Raw genomic sequence first — 11,101 nt, forward strand, 5'->3', positions numbered from 1 at the left:
CTGCTTTATTATTTTTTTAATATTTTATTTATTATTTTTATTTTATGTGTATGAGTGTATTGCCTGAATGTAGGTAAATGCACCTGTGTGTGCAATGCCCGCAGAGGACAGAATAGGCCATTGGTCCCCTGGAACTGGAGTTTAAGGACAGTTGTTAGCTGCCATGTGGGTGCTGGGATTCGAACCCAGGTCTTCTGCAAAAACAGCCAGTGTTCTTAACCACTGAGCTATCTCTCCAGCCCCTCAACCTTCTTTGTTATACAACACACCTGTGTGTGCAATGCCCGCAGAGGACAGAATAGGCCATTGGTCCCCTGGAACTGGAGTTTAAGGACAGTTGTTAGCTGCCATGTGGGTGCTGGGATTCGAACCCAGGTCTTCTGCAAAAACAGCCAGTGTTCTTAACCACTGAGCTATCTCTCCAGCCCCTCAACCTTCTTTGTTATACAACATAAGCCCACCTGCCCAGGGGTGGCACCACCTATAGTGGCCTGGGCCCTCTCACATCACTCAGTAATCTAGAAGATGCCTCACAGACATGGCCACAGGTCAGTCCAATGGAGAAAATTAGGCTCCCTCTACCCATGTGTGTCAGGTTGACAGTAAAGCTATCCAGCACAATTGAACCCTTGTCAACTTGACACAATCACTATAAAACCATAACCTTTCCATTTCTTGTCCCCAAGATATGATGTTAGCAATATCATAACATAAGACAGTACAACCTTAAAAGTTCCACAGTGGCACATGCCTTTAATCCCAGCACTCAGGAGGCAGAGGCAGGTGGATCTCTGAGTTCAAGGCCAGCCTGGTCTACATAGTGAGTTCCAGGACAGCTGGGGCTGTAGGGAGACCCTGTCTCAAAAAGGCCAAAAAAAAAAAAAAAATCCAAACCCTTAAAAGCCCATAGTTTCTTTTAAAAGTCTCTTAACTGTGGGCTCCTGTAAAATCCAAAACAAGCAGTGTCTTATTTCAAAGGGAAGAATCGGGCAAAACCAAAGTCCAGCAAAGTAGTTCAACGTTGGACATCCGGGATTCACTCACGATCTTCTGGGCTCCAAAGGGTTCTGGCAGCTCCACTGCTCTGACTCTGCCATGCTCAGCACACAGCTCCTCTCACAGACCCAGGCCAGCTCCATTCCACAGCTACTGCGGTCCTTGGTGGTCATCCCATGGTCCTGGCATCTCCGAAAAGCTGGGGTCACCACTGAAACTGGGGCTACACCTTCCCCAATGGCCTCTTCTGGCCTCTTGGGGTGCAAAGCCTCAGATTCTCTCCATGACCCCTTCAATCCTGGGGTCTTTCCTGCAATTGAGGCTGCACTTTCACCTATGGCCTTTCCTGGCCTCTCAGGATACCAAGCCCCAGCTGCTCTGTGTGACCCCTTCACACTTTCAACACCAGAACTATGCAGGAGACTCTTACCATTACCAAGTCCTGCTTCTAGTTTGAGATGGACCCTCAGGCACCCTCTGGATCATAATTTCTGTGTGCTGACCCTGAGGAAATACTTTCCAGAATATTTTGCCACTGATGCTGGTCTCGTTACTTACAGCTGATTTTTTAGCCCCAGTTAACCAGTGTCAATTGTCCCAGTAAAGCAAAGGTTTCACTTCAGTGGGTCTGGTCTCTTAACCACAGCCGATTCTTCAGCCCCAGCCAGCCAGAACCCACAGATTCCCAATTCAGGGTATCACACAAATAGCCCTGATAGCCTCTGCTTCCCTTTGAAGCTTCACAAGTCAGACCACAACTTTTTCAGCATAACTGTTCCAAGCTCTACAAGCCACAAACTAAGCACTCAATGACTTTTCCTGTCCAAAGTTCCAAACACTTCCACAATCCTCCCAAAAAACATCAAGGGCAGGTCTATCACAGCAATACCCAACAATCCTGGTACCAATTTCTGTTCTAGCTATCCTTCAATTGCAGTGACAAAACACTCTGACCAAAAACAACTTAAGGAGGAAAGGGTTTATTCAGCTTACATCTCCCGGGTCACAGTTCATCTCTGAGGGAGCCCAAGGTTAGGAACTCAGGGCAGGAACCTGGAGGAACACTGCTTACTGGCTTGCTCCCCTGGCCCCTGCTCAGCCTCTGCTTTCTTATACAACACAGGCCCACCTGCCCAGGGGTGGCAGCACCCACAGTGGGCTGGGTCTTCCCACATCACAACAATCAAGAAGATGCCCCACAGACATGGCCACAGGGTAGTTCGATGGAGGCAATTCACCAATTGAGGCTCCCTCAACCCAGGTGTGTCAGGTTGACAGCTAAAGCATCCAGCACACAGACCAAAGTCCAACTTGGTGAACCAGTGAGTTTTGTTGGGGTCACTTACAGGAGAGTGGGTGAGGGGTTACTTGTAGGAGCAGAAAAGACTCAAAGACAGCAGCAACACCAAAGGCCACCCAGCATGGGTGACAGCTCAGTAAAGCAGGAAACCTGGAGTGCACTACACCACCTGCAGGCCGCTCACCACGCTACAGTGTCCTTTCTGGCAGCGCCACTGATCTGCTGCTTCTAGGAAGCTTGGCTGATATGGGAATGTCTTTCTGGGCAGTCCTGAGGGCTTATATATGCTTGAGGAGGGAGGGGCCTAGTGAGCCCAGTCAGTTTCAGGGATTTCCTGAAGCTATTGAGCTGTTTGCTTCTGAAAGGAGCTTCTCTGCAGGATTGAGTGTCTCACTTCCCCTCGAAACAGTGGTCCACCAGAATGGCTCTCCTGACCATGTGGAGAATGCTGGGTGGGGCCTGCCCTCCCTGGGCACTGATGTGGTTGGTGGCAGGAGGACACCATGTGGAAGGCTGGGATATTAGAGGGCCTCAGGGGCCCCATGGGCTCCTGGCAGCCATGAGGAGAGGCACCCACGAGAAGCTGGTCTTGGGAAGGGTGGTGGATTCCTGGCTTCCTCCTCGCAGAAATCGTGCTAATGTTCTCAGTTTCCTTCCATTACTATGATCATACTTTTGATGGATGAGGACACAAAGCCCAGAGAGGTAAGTGACTCCATGCAGTTTCCCCAACACAAGATGATGGAGCCAGGGTTTGGGCTGGGGGCAAGCCGGCCTGCAGACCCAGGCCCTGGGCTCTGTTCATTGTGAGTGCCCACAGCCATGGTCTCCTTAGACACCCGTGCTCCCCTGTGCACACTCCAGAGAGGACTGACACGAGGCCCTCGCCTGAATGAAACCCGAAGCTGGAGCAGTCAGATGAAACATCAGCCAGCTACGGATTCCTCTGCGGAGAAGGGCTGGGGAGCCTCTCCTCCCTCGGGCCAAGAGACCAGAGGTGCCCTGCCAGCACAGCATTATCCCAACTCCTCACTCAGCAGCATCACTCCCCCCAGTGTCCCTCCCTCCATCCTCACCAGCACCATGACTCCCGAAGCATCACACTTCCCTCATCTCTGCCTCCCACGCCAGCCCCACCCGGTCTCTCAGGGCACCACCTCTACCGCCTTCACCAGGACCACCACCACCACCAAGCTGTTCGCCACCGATACTCTAGCTGCCACGAGATTGTTATTGCACCCTGGCTTCCGTCCTCTTCCGTCTACCAGGCATGTTTTCCTGCCCTCCTACCTCCCTTGGGGTCAGCGTGCCAGCCACCCTCTCCCACTCCCGTCACCATCTCAACCATGAACAGAAGAACATTTATTGAGCACCAACAGCCCCAGACTCTAACACAGCACAGAAGACCCACCCCAGCCAGGGCCACAGCTGAACCCCAAACCCCAGGTATGTACAAGCCAGGGCTGGGGCATGGCTGTGTTGTTCCTGGGTGAGGGGCTGAGGCCCCAGCCAGGTTCTAATTGGGAGTATGAGTCCTGCTGTGCCATTTTCCTGAGAGCAGAGCAATAAATAACACAGAATGGGGGCAGAGGCCTGAGCCCTGTGGGTGGATGGGCCCTGCTTTGGCTTAGGTAACTCCATGGGAGTGAGACAGTGGCATCAGCTCCATCCCAGGGCGTAGTAGAGGTGGGAGCAAAAGCCTGGGACCAGAGGGTCTTGGGGCCTCCCCAAGTCTCCACGGGCCCTCACCTCTGGGGACACAGGAGGATGGCTGAAATGTGGGTGGACACAGTGGGGGTGGGGCCGAGACTGAGCTGCAGCCCTGCCCTGCCATAGCCCCTAGAGTGGGGCATCCTCGGTCCTCCACTTGGGGCCGTGACTCTGCTGGTGGCTGTCGCAGCTGGCGTTCCCTAGGTTGTCCAGTGGCACCACCACATCGTCTGGGCTTGAGCTCTTGTTCAGCTCCACCACACGGGGCACAACTGAGGACCAGCGATCTAGACAGTGAGTACAGAAGGGGAGAGTTAATGAACAGCTTGTGCACACATTGAGCACCACTGTGTACTGGGCACTCCAGTTATCTATTGGGAGAGCGATTCCTATGCTCATTTTACACAGGTGAAAATGGGCTGAGAGGTTAAGATGTCTGCCCAGGAGCACAGCAGTATAGGGAGGAACAAGGATTCAAGCCTGGGGGGCCATGTCCTCTACCTTAGCCTCTCTCTCACCTTCAAGGTTCAGTTAAAAAAAAAAAAAAAAACGGGAAGGACAGGAGAAACGGCTCAGCCGTTAAAAGCACTGACTGCTCTTGCAGAGGACCTGGGTTTGATTCCAGCACCCACATGGTGGCTAACAACCATCCATAACTCCAGTTCCAGGGGAATCCAATGCCTTCTTCTGACCTCCGCGGGCATTGCACAACACGGGTGCACTTACACACATGCAGGCAATACACTCATTCACATAAAAGAAAAATAATAAAAAAGCCAGGCATGGTGGCACATGCCTTTAATCCCATCACTCGGAAGGCAGAGGCAGGCGGATCTCTGTGAGTTCAAGGTCAGCCTGGTCTACATAGTGAGTTCAGGACAGCTGGGGCTACAGGGAGACCCTGTCTCAAAAAGACCAAAATAGTAATAATAATAATAATTTTTTTAAAACCAGAAAGGGGGCTAGAGAGATGGCCCAGCATTTAAGAGTACTGGTTGTTTTTGCAGAGGATGTGGGTTCGGTTTCCAGCACCTACATGGGGCTAACAACCATCTGTAACTCCATCCAGTTCCAGGAGACCTGAAGCCCTCTTCTGACCTCCACAGACAATGAACACACATGGTACATTTAACATGCAGGGAAAACACTCATACACATAAAACTAAATAAAATATAAAAAATTAGAAAGGACTTATTCCTCATGGGGCTGCCCAAGGATCTCTTCTGCCTCCCCCAGGCCCCCAGGAACACATACTCCCCACAGCCATATTGCTTCATGGAGTAGGGATGGGTGGGATGAAGCCACAAAGGTAGGTGCCCCTGGCACTCACACCCCAGGCACGCACAAGCAGAAGGAACCCACTGGTGGCTGGTCCCACCTTCCCATTCTGCAAATGTGGACAGTAAGTCCCAGGCAGGATTGCTCAGAGGCTAGTGACAGGGCCGGCCTGAGCCCCGCTAGCAGCACTGCACTCACCCCTCCGCAGGCGGCCCACGGTGTGTGAGAAGCCGTAGTACTGGTAGGTCTCGCTCTTCCCCGGGTCCTCATTGATGATGCCCAAGTTCTGATTCCAGTGAGACCAGTTCACCTCGTCCACCCTGGTGAGACCAAAGCAGAGGTCTGGGGGAGCCACACAGAGAGCACTTCCCCCTCCCCACCCCAGGTTCCCTCCCTGCCCCAGCATACCCTTCTTCTATTTTCCTGTTTCCATAAAACAGACACAACATAATTTGCCTACAATCACATTCAAGTACACAGACTGCTGACATTAGAGGCATTCATGATGTCGGACAGCTACCCTATTGTTAGCTCAAAATTCCTCTGTCCTCATTAACAACAGCTCCCCACTTCTCCCCAGCTCCTGTAGACTTTGTATGGATTTACCTCTGCTGCACATGTTCTATAAATGGAATCACGTGATATGTGGCCCTTTGTGACTGGCTTCTTTCATTTAACATATATTTAAGGTTCATACATGCTGTAACAGGAAGTAGAACGTCATTCCTTTTTTAATTAATTAATTTGGTCTTTTTGAGACAGGGTCTCCCTATAGTCCCAGCAGGCCCGGAACTCGCTATGTAAACCAAGCTGGTCTCGATCTCTCAGAGATCTGCCTGCCTCTGCCTCCTGAGCACTGGGATTAAAGGTGTGAGCCACCCAATGGCCAAATAATATTTCAATATATGGATATATCACACTTTATCCATTCACTCCTTGGTGGGCACAGTCCTTGATATGATTTCCTCTTTTTATTAGGACATTGGTAAAGTCCAGTGATGGCCTCTTGGGCCAAATTGGTCCAATATAATAATTTGTTTGTAAAATTATTTTTTGTTATTTTTCATACAACCTCTATTTACTGAGAAATTGCTATATGCCAGGGCTCAGCAGGGGGGATATATTTGCTGTTGCCATTTTACACAGGGATCCAAGGCTTCTGGGGCTATTTTTCCAAGGTTACAAAACTGGTGAGCTAGAGTTGGGACCTGAACTCTGAATTTGGATGAAGCAGAACTGGGAGCTGGCTTAGGAGGCAGCACTGTTACCATCCAAATTCCACAGATGTGGAAACTGATAGGCCCGACTCACGGGGCCACACTATGCTCTGTGCTGGTTGGTGATTCCTCAACAGAAAAATGAGTTCCCTTCCAACAAAGCAGGAAGGGAGAATCCAGACCGAGAAGCACTCTTAGATGGACTGGGGGGTCCCGAGCCTCAGAAACTGCTGCCCACTTTCCCCATCTCAGCCACAGCATTGAACCCCATGCACAGGTGGTAGACAGAGTGATGTGCTGAAATAAGCCCCTGCCTTCCAGATCTCTGCTGTCCCCAGTAAGGGCCAAGGAGCTTGCGGTTACCCCAACATGTACCAACCTGTCTCAGCTGCCCCAGGAGATGTGGCATCATTGTGTCCATCTCAGAAAGAAACTGAGGCTGTTGGAAGCAAACCAACTTGCCCAATGTGACCCTAACGGACTGAGCGGCCCATCAGAGCCTCAAGTGGACACAGCCAGAGCTCCATCCTCCCCAGAGCCTCATCCTCCCGGGAGTCTGGTCCTCCGGGGCAGTTGGGTTCTGCTGGCCCTAGCCTCACCTAAAGCACCACCTGCGGTCTGGAGTGCCATCCGAGCTCTTGCCCACAGTCACCATCTCTCCAGAGCGGAAGGCCTTCCTCAGGAACACAGGGAAGGAGCGTTCTATGTCCAGGATGGTGGTGGCCCACTGCAGGAGGGAAGGATTAGGCACAATGGTCACCCTCCACAGTTGGCACCTGGCTCACAGGAACCAGGAGTTAAATAAGCCTTTTGTTTTGTTTTGTTTTGTTTTCCTGTAGTGCCAGCTGGCCTGGAACTTGCTATGTAGACCAGGCTGGCCTCAAACTCACAGAGATCTACCTGCCTCTGCCTCTGCCTCCCAAGTGCTGGGATTAAAGGTGTGCACCACCATGACCTACCTGGTTCTAAACTTCAGTTCTCTGTGAATGGCAGAAGTTAGGTGGCCAGAGAACTAGACCCAGATGCCTCCTGCCTAGAACAGGCTTTACAAACCCAGTTTACTAGGGAGGCCAGCAGAAGACCAACAGAACAAAGCAGACCCAGGGGCAGAACAGCCAAGGCCAGGCCCAGGTCACACACATGGCAGTGGCCACTCCGTGTAGGGACCACTGGGGCTGGGAGTGAGCAGAGCACAGAGCAGCCACACTGGTGGGGCCGAGCCTCTTACCCACCCAGGGCTGCCAGGCCAGTAGCTGGGCTGTCATACCATCTCTCAACTTCTCACACAAGGCCAGAGTCTAGGCATTTTTTAAAAGGTGGGGGGATCTCTAGGGCTAGAGAGATTACTCAGCAGTTAAGAGGACTTGCTGCTCCTGCAGGGGACTCAGGTTCAGTTCCTAGCACCCACATCAAGCAGCTCATAGCTAGCTGCCTTAACTCTAGTTCCAGGGGATCTGATGCCCTCTTCTGGCCTCAGTGGACACTGGATACACATGGTATGTATACATATACCCAGGTATATACATATTCATAACATAAATCTTTTTTTGAATTTTTTAACTTTTTATATATTGATTTAATGTATGCCAGTGTTTTGCCTGCCTGTATGTAAGTGCACCCATATCATGAAATGCCCACGGAGGCAGAAGAGGGCATCAGATCCCCCAGAACTGGAGTTACAGATAGTTGTTAGCCATCATATGGGTGCTGGGAACCGAATTCAAGTCTTCTGCAAGAACAGCCAGTGCTCTTAACTGCTGAGCCATCTCTCCAGCCCCCATAAATCCTTTTTTTTTAGGGAACCTTTTCACTTTTACATACCTCATTTTCAAAATGGGGTGTTCTGAGGAAACTGAGACTTGGGGAGGTGAGCAGTGTGGAAAAGCTAGTCTTGGGGTGATCTTGGGTTTGTTGTTCACTGTGAAGGTTCAGGTTTATGGATGTACCTGGACCAGGAGTCTGTCTCTCTGCTTTCAGTAATTGGTAAGAACCCCTTTGGGAAAACGAGACAGCAACTCCCATGCCATGGGCTCCTCTGTCACTGAGCAAACTCCAACAGTGGGCAGGCCACACCCCTGAGCCGACACAAGTCCCCAGGAGAATGCTGATGCATCCAAGGGGAGCTCATACCCCCGATATGTGTGTGTGTGATGCATGTATGGGTGGTTTGTGTGTATGATGCATGTATGTGTGTGATGTGTGTGGCATGTGTGCATGTTCCTGTGTGTATGATGTGTGTGTGGTGTGTGTGTTCGTGTGTGTGAATGTAGGCACACTCATGCCTTGGTGTGTCCAGGGCAAAGGACAGCCTCAGCATCAGTTCTTGTCTTCTGCCTTGTCTGAGACAGGGTCTCTTTGCCGTTCCCTGTTGCACACACAGGCTAGCTGGCTGTCTTTCAGGGCTCTTCCTGCCTCCGTCTCCCATCTCTTGTAGGAGCTCTGGGGTTACAGAGGCATGCTCCCGTGCTAGGCTTTACATGGGCTCTGGAGAGCTGAACTCGGGTCCTTGCTCCTGTGCAGTAAGCACTTCACCCAGGGAGCCATCTCTTCAGGCCAAATACTCACTTTTGAATCAAGCTGCAGGCAGAGGCTCGGCATGGAATCCCTATTAAAACACCCCTGCTTTCTGCTGCGGTTTGAATATGCCCCTGAAATGTGCCTAAGTTCCTACGTTTATAGTGTGAAGTGGGGCATGCAGTGCGATGAGCAGCTAGTGTTAGATGAGGCCTGTGGATGGAGCCCTTATGAGCATTATCAGAAGAGAGACTGCAGCTAACATGCCTGCTCCATCTAGCTGTGCAAACTGCCCACCATGTCAGAATGCGGCAAGAAAGCCCTCAGTAGATAGAGCGCTTTCCAGCCTCCGAAGTAGTGAGCCAAGTGAACCTCTGTTCCTTTAAATGACTCTGCTTCAGGGGTTTTGTTATAGTGACTGAAAAAGGAGGAAGACTCTGTGCATGCTCTGTGCTGACAGGGGTCAAGTAATCATTCTGGATGGAGTCAACAGGGTCCGCTGAGCTGGACTACACATGACACCGAAAGAATCAGAAAGAAAGCAAACGAGGCAACTCAGAATCAATGGCAGCAGCTTCACCCGTCCGTGGCGTGCATGGCAAGCGGAGGAAGGCAACCCTGCCCAGCCTCACCTGCAGCTTCCAGATGTGCTTGCTCTCCTTGGAGACCTGGCCCACGGTCTCGCCCATGAGGGCGATGAGCATGTTAAGCAACAGCACAAAGGTCAGGATGATGTAGGTGACTAGCAGGAGGATGAAGACCACGGGGTACTTGGCACTGCTCAGCATCTCCAGGTCGCCCATGCCGATGGTGAGCTTGAAGAGGTCCAGCAGGAAGGTACTGAAGGTGTCGCTGTCTCGGCACGCTGGGTACGTGGGAACTGAGCAGTTGGTCTGGTCCTCATCACATACCTTCATGTTAGTGCATGGGTTCAGGAGGGTGACCAGGGCTACGGAAGCGGGAGGAAGGGAGCTTCAGTGAGTGTGCAGACACAGGCTGAGAGGTGGCATTCCGTGGGGGGAAGGTAGTATTCCATGGGGGGAAGGACAACCAGAGGCTGGGGCAGGGGAGAGAGCTGGCCTCAAGTTCCCCAGCAGGAAGCCAGGGTCTCAGGACTCCAGAGGCCTCTGCTCTCCTCCCACATTCACTGAGAAGTTAAGCATTTTCAGAATGGAGCCTGGTACTGCCGACTCAGGGCCAGTTTCTCCCAGGGGACAGGTGGCAATTTCTGGAGACAGAATTGGAGGTTACAACTGTCTGACGGGTGCATTGGCATCTATTGAATGGAGTTGGGGATGCCACTACTTCCGACAGTACTCAGGACAGCCCACACAGCAAGCGTAGCCTGGGCCCTACATCCCATAAGTCCTAACGCAGCCTGTCACTCACAGAAGGCTTTGGAACACTCCTAGGGGCAGACTCCACCCGGGCTCCTTCCTGCCCCGGGGAGGAAGCAGAAGACTGAGACACCCATCCTGCCAGGTCCGGGGCCATGTTCTATAAGGGCCTCATGCCTCAGACATCCCAAACTGATCTTGGCATAGTCTTTCTCCATTAGGTCCAGAGCCACCAGCTGTCCCTAAGCCAACCAGGGCAGGGAGTGTGAGGAGGATGAGCCTCTGCAGCCAGCAGCGTGGAGGATGTCACACTGGCCTTTGACCAGAGCGCATGCATGCTTCAGTTCACACCAATGCCATCGAATTGTATAGTGCATGCTATGAGTTTGTGGAGAAGGATTCTGAAGCCAGCTCTAGGTGCATCAGAGGAATAATTCTGTGACCCATTAGCAATGTCTGCTACAGGCACAAAACTGAGTAACAAGCAGGCATGCTGTTCATATTAAATCAGACCTGTGCTGGATAGCTTTAGTGTCAACTTGACACACCTGGGTTGAGGGAGTCTTAGGTGGGGAATTGCCTCTATTGGACTGGCCTGTGGCCATGTCTGAGGAGCATCTTCTTGATGAGTGATGTGGGAGGGCCCAGCCCACTGTGGGTGGTGCCACCTCTGGGCAGGTGGCCTATGTTGTATAATAAAGCAAGCTGAGCAGGGGCCAGGGGAGCAAGTCAGTAAGCAGCGTTCCTC

At 51.8% G+C, this 11,101-nt stretch overlaps 1 protein-coding gene across 4 annotated transcripts in view; it reads right to left on the reverse strand.

Moving 5' to 3' along the window:
* Positions 1 to 3,653: 3,653 nt before the first annotated feature.
* Trpv4 (transient receptor potential cation channel subfamily V member 4) overlaps positions 3,654 to 11,101 on the reverse strand; it is a 40,160-nt gene continuing 32,712 nt past the window's right edge. For all 4 annotated transcript variants that reach the window (XM_017802164.2, XM_029554036.1, XM_029554035.1 and 1 more), the window contains 4 exons: positions 9,649 to 9,965; positions 7,102 to 7,229; positions 5,484 to 5,605; positions 3,654 to 4,293 (listed from right to left, as the gene is read on the reverse strand). In XM_017802164.2, the coding sequence (XP_017657653.1) occupies positions 4,136 to 4,293; positions 5,484 to 5,605; positions 7,102 to 7,229; positions 9,649 to 9,965 (725 nt within the window). In that variant the 3' untranslated portion in view covers positions 3,654 to 4,135. The remainder of the gene's footprint in view (positions 4,294 to 5,483; positions 5,606 to 7,101; positions 7,230 to 9,648; positions 9,966 to 11,101) is intronic.

The sequence above is a fragment of the Nannospalax galili genome, unplaced genomic scaffold (genome assembly GCF_000622305.1).
Source record: "Nannospalax galili isolate Female #2095 unplaced genomic scaffold, S.galili_v1.0 scaffold103, whole genome shotgun sequence".
Taxonomy (NCBI): Eukaryota; Metazoa; Chordata; class Mammalia; order Rodentia; family Spalacidae; genus Nannospalax; species Nannospalax galili.